This window comes from Bradysia coprophila, unplaced genomic scaffold, assembly GCF_014529535.1.
Source record: "Bradysia coprophila strain Holo2 unplaced genomic scaffold, BU_Bcop_v1 contig_50, whole genome shotgun sequence".
NCBI lineage: Eukaryota > Metazoa > Arthropoda > Insecta > Diptera > Sciaridae > Bradysia > Bradysia coprophila.
The window spans coordinates 1,903,941-1,916,142 of record NW_023503751.1 but is presented as its reverse complement, the minus strand read 5'-3'; the positions used below and the strand labels follow the sequence as shown (position 1 = coordinate 1,916,142).

At 38.3% G+C, this 12,202-nt stretch overlaps 1 protein-coding gene across 1 annotated transcript; it reads left to right on the top strand.

The window, feature by feature from the left end:
- The first annotated feature begins 8,656 nt into the window (after positions 1-8,656).
- Positions 8,657-10,349, top strand: LOC119082928 (sperm motility kinase Y-like). Its single transcript, XM_037192584.1, has 5 exons — positions 8,657-9,304; positions 9,374-9,493; positions 9,696-9,803; positions 9,877-10,032; positions 10,107-10,349. Exons 1-5 carry the CDS (start codon positions 8,657-8,659, stop codon positions 10,347-10,349), a joined length of 1,275 nt encoding a protein of 424 aa, XP_037048479.1.
- Positions 10,350-12,202: the final 1,853 nt, after the last annotated feature.

The window sequence follows — 12,202 nt, the reverse complement described above, 5'->3', positions numbered from 1 at the left end:
GGATTTTTTGAAGGTTTTGGGTTATTTTCGACATAAGTGAGGCGTTCCAAGGTTGGTTCCTAAATTTTGGGATGACAGATGATTCCTCTGGCCCTTCCTAACTTCCATCGGTTTTTTTGATGGATTCGGGTTATTTTCGACATAAGTGAGGTGTTCCAAGGTTGGTTCCTAAATTTTGGGATGACAGATGATTCCTCTAGCACTTCCTAAGTTCCATCGGATTTTTTGATGGATTCAGGTTATTTTCGACATAAGTGAGGTGTTCCAAGGTTGGTTCCTAAATTTTGGGATGACAGATGATTCCTCTGGCACTTCCTAACTTCCATCGGATTTTTTGATGGTTTTGGGTTATTTTCGACATAAGTGAGGTGTTCCAAGGTTGGTTCCTAAATTTTGGGATGACAGATGATTCCTCTGGCCCTTCCTAACTTCCATCGGTTTTTTTGATGGATTCGGGTTATTTTCGACATAAGTGAGGTGTTCCAAGGTTGGCTCCTAAGTTTTGGGATGACAGATGATTCCTCTAGCACTTCCTAACTTCCATCGGATTTTTTGATGGATTCAGGTTATTTTCGACATAAGTGAGGTGTTCCAAGGTTGATTCCTAAATTTTGGGATGACAGATGATTCCTCTGGCACTTCCTAACTTCCATCGGTTTTTTTGATGGATTCAGGTTATTTTCGACATAAGTGAGGTGTTCCAAGGTTGGTTCCTAAATTTTGGGATGACAGATGATTCCTCTGGCACTTCCTAACTTCCATCGGATTTTTTGATGGTTTTGGGTTATTTTCGACATAAGTGAGGTGTTCCAAGGTTGGTTCCTAAATTTTGGGATGACAGATGATTCCTCTGGCCCTTCCTAACTTCCATCGGTTTTTTTGATGGATTCGGGTTATTTTCGACATAAGTGAGGTGTTCCAAGGTTGGCTCCTAAGTTTTGGGATGACAGATGATTCCTCTAGCACTTCCTAAGTTCCATCGGATTTTTTGATGGATTCAGGTTATTTTCGACATAAGTGAGGTGTTCCAAGGTTGGTTCCTAAATTTTGGGATGACAGATGATTCCTCTGGCACTTCCTAACTTCCATCGGATTTTTTGATGGTTTTGGGTTATTTTCGACATAAGTGAGGTGTTCCAAGGTTGGTTCCTAAATTTTGGGATGACAGATGATTCCTCTGGCCCTTCCTAACTTCCATCGGTTTTTTTGATGGATTCGGGTTATTTTCGACATAAGTGAGGTGTTCCAAGGTTGGTTCCTAAATTTTGGGATGACAGATGATTCCTCTGGCACTTCCTAACTTCCATCGGTTTTTTTGATGGATTCAGGTTATTTTCGACATAAGTGAGGTGTTCCAAGGTTGATTCCTAAATTTTGGGATGACAGATGATTCCTCTAGCACTTCCTAACTTCCATCGGTTTTTTTGATGGATTCAGGTTATTTTCGACATAAGTGAGGTGTTCCAAGGTTGGTTCCTAAGTTTTGGGATGACAGATGATTCCTCTGGCACTTCCTAACTTCCATCGGATTTTTTGATGGTTTTGGGTTATTTTCGACATAAGTGAGGTGTTCCAAGGTTGGCTCCTAAATTTTGGGATGACAGATGATTCCTCTAGCACTTCCTAACTTCCATCGGATTTTTTGATGGATTCAGGTTATTTTCGACATAAGTGAGGTGTTCCAAGGTTGGTTCCTAAATTTTGGGATGACAGATGATTCCTCTGGCACTTCCTAACTTCCATCGGATTTTTTGATGGTTTTGGGTTATTTTCGACATAAGTAAGGTGTTCCAAGGTTGGTTCCTAAATTTTGGGATGACAGATGATTCCTCTAGCACTTCCTAACTTCCATCTGATTTTTTGATGGATTCGGGTTATTTTCGACATAAGTGAGGTGTTCCAAGGTTGGTTCCTAAATTTTGGGATGACAGATGATTCCTCTGGCACTTCCTAACTTCCATCGGTTTTTTTGATGGTTTTGGGTTATTTTCGACATAAGTAAGGTGTTCCAAGGTTGGTTCCTAAATTTTGGGATGACAGATGATTCCTCTAGCACTTCCTAACTTCCATCTGATTTTTTGATGGATTCGGGTTATTTTCGACATAAGTGAGGTGTTCCAAGGTTGGCTCCTAAATTTTGGGATGACAGATGATTCCTCTAGCACTTCCTAACTTCCATCGGATTTTTTGATGGATTCAGGTTATTTTCGACATAAGTGAGGTGTTCCAAGGTTGGTTCCTAAATTTTGGGATGACAGATGATTCCTCTGGCACTTCCTAACTTCCATCGGTTTTTTTGATGGATTCGGGTTATTTTCGACATAAGTAAGGTGTTCCAAGGTTGGTTCCTAAATTTTGGGATGACAGATGATTCCTCTAGCACTTCCTAACTTCCATCTGATTTTTTGATGGATTCGGGTTATTTTCGACATAAGTGAGGTGTTCCAAGGTTGGTTCCTAAATTTTGGGATGACAGATGATTCCTCTGGCACTTCCTAACTTCCATCGGTTTTTTTGATGGTTTTGGGTTATTTTCGACATAAGTAAGGTGTTCCAAGGTTGGTTCCTAAATTTTGGGATGACAGATGATTCCTCTAGCACTTCCTAACTTCCATCTGATTTTTTGATGGATTCGGGTTATTTTCGACATAAGTGAGGTGTTCCAAGGTTGGCTCCTAAATTTTGGGATGACAGATGATTCCTCTAGCACTTCCTAACTTCCATCGGATTTTTTGATGGATTCAGGTTATTTTCGACATAAGTGAGGTGTTCCAAGGTTGGTTCCTAAATTTTGGGATGACAGATGATTCCTCTGGCACTTCCTAACTTCCATCGGATTTTTTGATGGTTTTGGGTTATTTTCGACATAAGTAAGGTGTTCCAAGGTTGGTTCCTAAATTTTGGGATGACAGATGATTCCTCTAGCACTTCCTAACTTCCATCTGATTTTTTGATGGATTCGGGTTATTTTCGACATAAGTGAGGTGTTCCAAGGTTGGCTCCTAAATTTTGGGATGACAGATGATTCCTCTAGCACTTCCTAACTTCCATCGGATTTTTTGATGGATTCAGGTTATTTTCGACATAAGTGAGGTGTTCCAAGGTTGGTTCCTAAATTTTGGGATGACAGATGATTCCTCTGGCACTTCCTAACTTCCATCGGTTTTTTTGATGGATTCGGGTTATTTTCGACATAAGTGAGGTGTTCCAAGGTTGGTTCCTAAATTTTGGGATGACAGATGATTCCTCTGGCACTTCCTAACTTCCATCGGATTTTTTGATGGTTTTGGGTTATTTTCGACATAAGTAAGGTGTTCCAAGGTTGGTTCCTAAATTTTGGGATGACAGATGATTCCTCTAGCACTTCCTAACTTCCATCTGATTTTTTGATGGATTCGGGTTATTTTCGACATAAGTGAGGTGTTCCAAGGTTGGTTCCTAAATTTTGGGATGACAGATGATTCCTCTAGCACTTCCTAACTTCCTTCGGATTTTTTGATGGATTCGGGTTATTTTCGACATAAGTGAGGTGTTCCAAGGTTGGTTCCTATATTTTGGGATGACAGATGATTCATCTGGCACTTCCTAACTTCCATCGTATTTTCGATGGATTTGAGCTGCAGTCGACGTGAGATGCTTACAAAACCAGTGACCCTTACCCCTAAACTTCCAAAAGAACTGATATCCCCCAAAAAACCCAGAAGGGTAAATGTGACGCAAGTCCTTTATCTTACTTACAAAATAACTGATATCGCTGAGGGTGACGCATTCTGCGCCTGTACGTAAACTTTTTATCAACCGAAAAGTGACCCAAAAAGTTTCAGAAAGAAAATTTGACAAAAAAAAAATTGCGTCACAAAGTGGCAGATGTTGAGGTAACCATGGCTATGAAAATAGGACAAAATCCGTCGTGAAATAATGGAATTTAAACGGAAGAAGGCCGAATCATCTGCCACTTTGTGACGCAATTGTTGAGTCATTGTGCTCATCGTCCTACGATGGTTGTTTCCGTTTGCTTGTTAAACTTTTCCATTTTTCTGTTATTACTGTCCATTTCTCAGACTGGTGCTGTAGTTTTGGCCATTTCCAGAAATCGGATTTTAATACGGCTGATGTATTAAGTTGAATTTCCTAACCATTTTTCTTTATAATTCATATGGTAAGGGTTGCCGAATTCAACTCTGGATCCGCAGCTTGCAGTTCACACTATGCATGGTTTTTGTTTCAATTACTGGACATATTGATAATTTTCGTGTCAATAGCCGTTAATTGATGATTGGTCAATCTTAAGTGAATCTTGTCGCCTATGACCTTTTTCGCTTTCAAAGCAGTTGCATACGCTTGTTTCTTATGCGAATAAGCATGATCACAATGCATATTTTTTGACATCTTGAGTCTTTTTGTTTTAGGATCCTTTATCCTGTTATTCCGACTACGATCAATGTACGTTCGGTTTTGCATATCTGATTCTTTAACATAACTGTTGTTTTTGAATACATACTGCTTAAATCGGTTCTGTTGCGCAACTAACCGATTTTTTAACGCACCGCATTATTTTGCAGAGTCAAATTCTAATTTTTCATAGATTTAACCTCTTGCTATGTTTGTAACAACCTGTGTTACTTGTGAAATAACGGCACCGCGTTATTTCTTCTTGTGCACTCCCCTTTTTTTGGATGTAGTAGTACTACATTGTAGTACTCAAGTATTTATTATGTTTTTTCTTTATTTGTGGCTTTTCTAGCTAGACCACCAATAATTTTTTAACATTTTCGACACACCGCGCCGATACGTAGTTTGCAAGGCTACTGTCTTTCTTTTTTTTTATTGTGGGTCTCAGTTCTATTTCTATTATAGCTTGGACTCTCACTTTTTGTGACAACCTATGTCTATATGTAGTTTCCAAGGCTACTTTATTTTTATTTTAACGCGCCGCGTTATTTTTTGTTAAGAATTCCCACTTTTACTTTAACAGCCAGTGCCGTTTGTGGATTTTGAATTCAACTTTTTATTTTTGCGACACACCGTGTCACTTTATTTTTCCTCTAACAGACCGTGCTGCTTGAGGATTTAACTTAAGTTTTTATTTTTTATAACACACCATGTTATTTGTTTTTTATTTTATTCCCTTGACTGAAAGTCAAGGGTCTTACGCCGGAAAATAGCCGAAAAATGTCCGAAAAATGTCTACACTATGATGATGATGATGTGAAAATGGAACTGTATGAAAAATGTTAGAAAAAACGTTTAAATATCTGTAAAATTTTCTGCTTGCGAGCAAGATAACTCGAGTAAAAATCAATCGATTTGGATGAAACTTTTTTTAAAATGTGTGGAATGAAAATCTTGAGGTCAAGTTCGAAGATGAGCTATATCTGACCAAGGATTCGGAAGTTATCCCAGAAAATGTATGAAAAAACGTTAAATGTGTGAAATTTTTTTTCTTGCGAGCAAGATAACTTGAGTAAAAATCAATCGATTTGGATGAAACTTTTTTTAAAATGTGTGGAATGAAAATCTTGAGGTCAAGTTCGAAGATGAGCTATATGTGACCAAGGATTCGGAAGTTATCCCAGAAAATGAGAGTGTTTGAAATGTTATGGTGATATTTGTTAATTGATGATAATTGATAATTGATAATTGAAATACAAAATACACTTCGTTCGGATCTAAAAATATTCATCAAAATGATCCCCACAATTTACTTTAAATTATATAGAAAAGTTATTTTTAATCTTATAAAAAATCAAATTTCCTTCTTTCAATGGATTTTCATAATCGTGAAAATAAAAAAATGAAACTATAACGAATGATCAATACATGCGACAAAGTCGCAGCAATCGCAGTAATCACGTCCACTGGCATAAATCGAGACATAATCGCAGCAAGTCATGACGTAAGCATAACTACCATGACTGTTCATTCTTATAGTTACTACCGAAGATCTCGTATCTCTGTGCGACACAAATAAGTCTGTTGCCAGTCTGTGACATAATTCTAATTTTGAAAGTTGTGATTATATTCTGGGACATAAATATAATAATATAATAATAATAATAATCCTGGGATTATATTCTGTGAATTTTATTAAATTCGGATTTATATTCATTGTGCTAAAAATGCAATTAAGTGATTTTAAAGTAATTTCGTCGTTGGGTGAAGGGGGTTATGGGAAAGTTTATTTAGGAGTTAATGTGAAAGGACGTAATGGATTTAAAGAAAATGAATCCGTTGCGCTAAAGGCCATTCCGCGGAAGCATACCAAGAGCATTTCCCGGGAATTGAAGGTAAGTTTTCATGTGTTTCAGTGATTTGGTGTCCATATTTGAATATTTTTTTGATATTTGACCAGATGAAATATCAAGTTGATATTTGACGAAATCAAATATCAAGTTGATATTTGACGAAATCAAATATCAAATTGATATTTGACGAGATGAAATATCAAATTGATATTTGACGAGATGAAATATCAAATTGATATTTGACGAGATGAAATATCAAGTTGATATTTGCCAGATGAAATGTCAAATATGGATCATTCCATGCACGTTGAGTTTTACAAATAAGGGTGAATGGTAATGACGTATGAGCGAATGAATAATTAATCTTTAATGTGTGGATTGCATTCTCGAGTCAGTATTAAACATTTAGAACCTAGTACTTCGCACTCGATATTGTATTGTTGATTTTCTCGAACTAATAATTGCTTATGACTTGGGCAAAAGTTTTATTAGATAGATTAGTTTTAGATTCTTAATGTGTTTTTATTACTTGAAGCAGTATACTGCTATGTGTATAAGTATGTGCATGAGTATATGAATAATTCTTTGAAGCAAGAAATGATTGAACGTATCTGACTCGGAAACAAAAAAAAATTTCGCCTCTTATAGTTGTGACTTTGATCCAACTATTGTAGCGTATGGTTTCTAAATTTTAAAATACACAAAATTTATTTAGGTCAATAATTTCAAAATATAAATAACAAGAATAATAGTCGCTACATGTGTAGTGAGTTGGTCAGGGCGCTCGCTCACAGGGCTAGATGCGCCACTGTTTGCAAGTAAGACAAATTAATCATTAAACTTCAATGTGTGATTGCTGTGTATGATAATTTAAACAAGCTTTGTGTTAGTGCTTTAATTATTGATGACTCGGGTAATAGTAATAGGTTCTCAATATGTATTTTATAAATGTATTTCAGTTTAGCTGTTTTCACTTCAGTGAAGGACCAGCTAAATAAACGATAATGATGTAGAGGAAGTGACAGACATTACTTCACATGAGAGTATGGGTATGGTAAGCTAGATACTGGCATTATTTGGTGTCGATTTTTTTAATTTGTTGTACAGGACGTCACCAGGATCATTTTCAATCATGGGAATACAGGAAGTATTTTTAAGAAATTCTTTCCCCATTTGTTCAAAATTTTCCTTAAGTTTCCCAATGCGTCATATAGTAATCCACATCACCACAACAACTGTTTCCTTTCAAATTACATGTCAACCTCACATCAGATTAACATAGATCATGAACAAAGTTCAAAAATTTAGAACAAAATATCATAGATCAATCAAAATTCATCTCTCGTGACATAAACATAAATGAGTTTGAGTCTATAACTCAGTATAAATACCGTTAAGAAGATAGCGCTGCTGCAACATCCTAAAAAACGATGAAGGACTTAGTGACCTGTTCACATCTAACGCATTCGACGTCTTTTATTTTAGTTATTAAAAAATCTTCCGATCCATTCACATTTAACGCCGTAAGCATCAGACCGATGTCTGAACGGTCTCACTGTCTCGCGGTCATTTTCACTTCAATAGCGGATCTGGTTTTTACATAGGCTTACACGCTGGGAAGAGTTGGGATCGCGATTAGGACCTCCGCAATTATCTCCTAGCAGATCACGCCTCTTCGACCGGTCCTACGTTCACAAACTCAACATATCCTTTCTTTCCGATTAATGTCGATTTTCAAATGAACTCTTTGTCACGTCCACACAGAATGGTATTTTTGCTTTCATGCGTACCTGAAATGTGATTCCAACGTTTATTCAATTGACTCCAATGAATGTGACTCCAATGTTTACTCAATGGCAACGGTCCATCTGAGTACCATTTGAGTTGGTGGAATGAAGTGTAGAGTTATTGAATGGGTAGCGAACCCACATGAAGACTAGTTTCACTCCAAATATTACGTTTGAGTGTAGTATCATTACAAACACAAGCCCGATTTACAAACTCTGTGTTCGCTCAACAAATCATGAACAAAATTACGATTCACTCTGATTATAATGCAACTATTCCATTCATTACTATTCCATTCATTACTATTCCATTCATTACTATTCCATTCATTACTATTCCATTCATTATTCAACTATTCCATTCATTAACCCTTCATTAACCATTGAAAAACTGAAACTTCTTAATGTGCACGAAGAGCAAAATTCAACTTCCTTTAAGAGCTCTCCAAGAGACCACAGTTTTGCTTTTTCTAACTGATATTGATAGTTGAATTTTGGTCTGCCTGCACCTTTAATACCTTCGCTACAATTTTTACTATTTCTCTTCAGAACTTGCGAAAAGTGAAAGGTGAAAAATTCCTTTCACAATTGTATGGAGTCATCGTGAACCAAGTAACTATCTGGATGGTTATGGAATACCAGCAAAACGGCAGCTTACTGGATTACATGAACAGTCGACCAGACAATATTCCGGTGGAGCAAGCGCAACAGATTATTGTGGATATGTGCATTGGGCTTCATCATTTGCATTCGATGTCAATAATACATGGCGACATGAAACCCGAAAATGTTTTACTGAATGGTCGAATGCGTGCTCAGTTAGCAGATTTTGGCATGAGTCTGCCCATCGAACCTGGTCGGTTTTACAACAACGTTTGGGGCACAGTGGACTACCAGGCCCCCGAACAACTTATCCAGAATGGCCTGTGGGACGAGCGCGTCGACTATTTTGTGGTTGGTATCATTTACGTTATGATGACCGCAGGAATTCATCCATTCGGTGTCATCGAAAACGAAATCAAAACAAACACAATGGCATTGCAGTATCGAATGCCGGAAGTCCCGGCTAACGGATGCTTGTTTATACATTCGACATTATGCATCATGGAACACCGGTTGGATCATTCCACAGTGCTCAATCATCAGTTCATCCGTCCATTCGTGAACGTGGCGAGAGGAACATATTCGAAGGACACTGTCATAATTCCGAACGTCGGCGACATAGAGTTCATCGACAATCAATATTTTTTCGGGAAAGTCACAGGTTTGGAGGTGAGTCACCCCTTTAAAAATTATTGACAGATTCATAGCCTGCAAAGTAATTTTCTTATGAAATTGTAGGAGCCCACACTGTGCACTACTATAAATGCCGGCACGCAGACGTCCTGGATCGATAGTAACATCGACTGGCAGGCAATTGAGGCAGAACTTTCGATTATGATGCCGCCGCCAGAGACCACTGTGAGTCAATATTACATTTTAAGGGGTCATTCAAATAGTGCGCACGCTGTCGAAGGAGGAGGGGGGTCAGACGAAAGAGTGCGCTTCATACATTTTGAATTTTTATTCCATGTATTTTCGCGTGCAAGGGGGAGGGGGGGTCTAAAAATCGGCATTTTTAGCGTGCGTGAAGTAATAGATTCGTACATTTGTCTTATTGCAGGCACAAGTGACTTCAACGTCCATGCAAAGTATCGGTTCACAGAAAAACGAGCTGTATGGGAGTGGATCCAATGTAATTGTCATTGATGTTCCTGTTATCCAGTCATTTGTGAGTCATTAATTTCTAAATTTTATTATGGTTAGGTTCTCAATTTAAATTGAATGTGCTATAATTGTAACAGGACATTGCAACACAAAAAACTGCAACTTTCGAAAAGATGGAGATTTCCTGTTACGAGCAGACCGTGTCCGATGATGAACCGGTTGTTTCCGCTGACGAATTTTTAGTGGACCGCACTGGAATGGATTTCAATGAAAACAAGAAGATCAGCAACAAGGTGAGTTCCATTCAAATTCATGTTTCAAAAATCACTTCATTCATCATGCCTCATAATGATTTTCATAATTTCAGAAATTACGGGCTGGACTGTGTCTGCTGAAAGACGAAATGAAGAAATACATTCAAAAAACAACATTGGCGAGAAGCTCACAAATAGTTTGGTTTCAGTCGTTCTTCCACATTCGATGCTGTGCGTGCCGTAAACTGATCAAGACGAGAGAAAAGTACAGAGGTGTGAAGGACGTCAATGTTAATTGGTCGGCGCAGCCGTTCCGCTATCATTTTGCGAAACACCTACCGAAAAAAAATCGTTAATTCATAGAGCTACACCTATATCCCTTTCGTATAACAATTGATTGTTCCTTTGTTTTTAAACCTTGTATATAATGTTTTCATAACCATTTCATAACACTTGTTAATCGTTGATAATAAACAGAAAAAATTCTAAATTTTGATTGAATTGAAGTTGAATTAAGGGCCGTATGAAGAATACATCGCCAGACGGTAGGTCGTGTCTGCATAAGTTGAAGAAAATTTGGAAGATAAATATCATCTAGCGAATAATTGTAATTGGGAGCGAGCGGAGCGAAAATTTTTGATGAGATCCTAGTCAAACTAAAAGTTCTAGCCAAATCCTTTCTTTTAATATTTTTTCTGACACAATCTAGCGCACCCCTAAAGGGATTTTTAGGGATAGGTAGACCCACAAATACACAGTGAAAAACATTGATGAAAAACTTCTCATTTAGTCATTTTCATTCTGTGATTCTACTACTTCAATTTTTTTTTTAAATTCTAACATTTGGGAACCCGATATTTCTTTTGATAAGGAATTCATCCCGACCTTTAAAAACAAACACACAAATCATGAAAATCGATACAAATGTAATCAATTTAGCGTTGCAACGTTGAATTAATTGAGCATTGTACACAATTGACGTAGATTTGAGGTGGATAGGTCAAGAATTTTGTATGGTAAAAAATAATTATTCTGTATGGACAAATCGTAAGATTCGGTACGCATTTTGTGTATATGCAATGAACAAACGACGGACAATATTTAAGGATCTTAGCTCATGGCCGTATTTTGATTCTTGCATTGTCAATACTTTACACATGAAGCCAAATTCATCACACTCTCGAGAGTGCATTCTCAACGTCAATGCATTCTCTCAAAAATAGGCCATATATCCGGGGGTATCGATGGATTAAGGCCACGCCACCTCAAGGATTTGATTTCCTTTTCCTGTGGTGACGCAGGTGGGAACTTAACGGCTGCGATGGCGAAATTAGTCAACCTCATCAGATCAGGTGAGATATACAATGACATCCTTCCGATTTTCTATGGCGCTTCACTAATCGCGCTAGCAAAAGACAATGGAGACCTCAGACCGATTGCTATTGGTTTGGTTTGGCGCCGGTTGGCCGGCAAGATTGGATGTTTCGCGGTGAAGGAACCCCTTTCACAATTGCTCCGCCCTATTCAAAACGGTTTCGGCGTGCCCGGAGGTTCAGAAGCAATAGTCCACGCTGTGCGAGCCTTCGCTCGGGGCCATCATCCCAATCCGACTGCAATAATAAAGTTCGACTACCGGAACGCATTCAACGAATTACTGAGGAAATTTTTGCTGCAGGAAATCAAAACAACCGCGCCATCACTTTACCCAATGCTGCATCAGGCTTATCGTTTCCCAAGCAGCCTATTTTTCGGGGACGCTATCATTTCATCAAAAAGAGGCACCCAGCAAGGGGATCCTTGCGCTCCAGCAGCTTTCAGCATCGGGTTGAGACGCCTGACTCATTCTCTAAAATCTACCCTCAATTCGTGGTTCCTGGATGACGGCGTGATTGGTGACACGTTTAACGCAGTATTGGAGGACATTCGGCGAGTACTAGCTTTCTCCACGGAATCAGGTTTAACATTGAACCCTGTAAAGTGTGAAGTTTACTTCATCAACACCACGCCAGAAGCCAAAGATGATATGCTAAACGAGCTGAACATCTTGTTGCCGGGCATTAAAGTTCTGGATGACTCGTCGTTTACACTGCTGGGTGCACCGATACTGGACGAAGGCATCAACGACTCGCTGTCAAAGTGTCTCGAATCGGTGAAAGTTATGTGCAAGCGCCTCCCTTTACTGGACATTCACCCGGCTCTGCGAATTTTA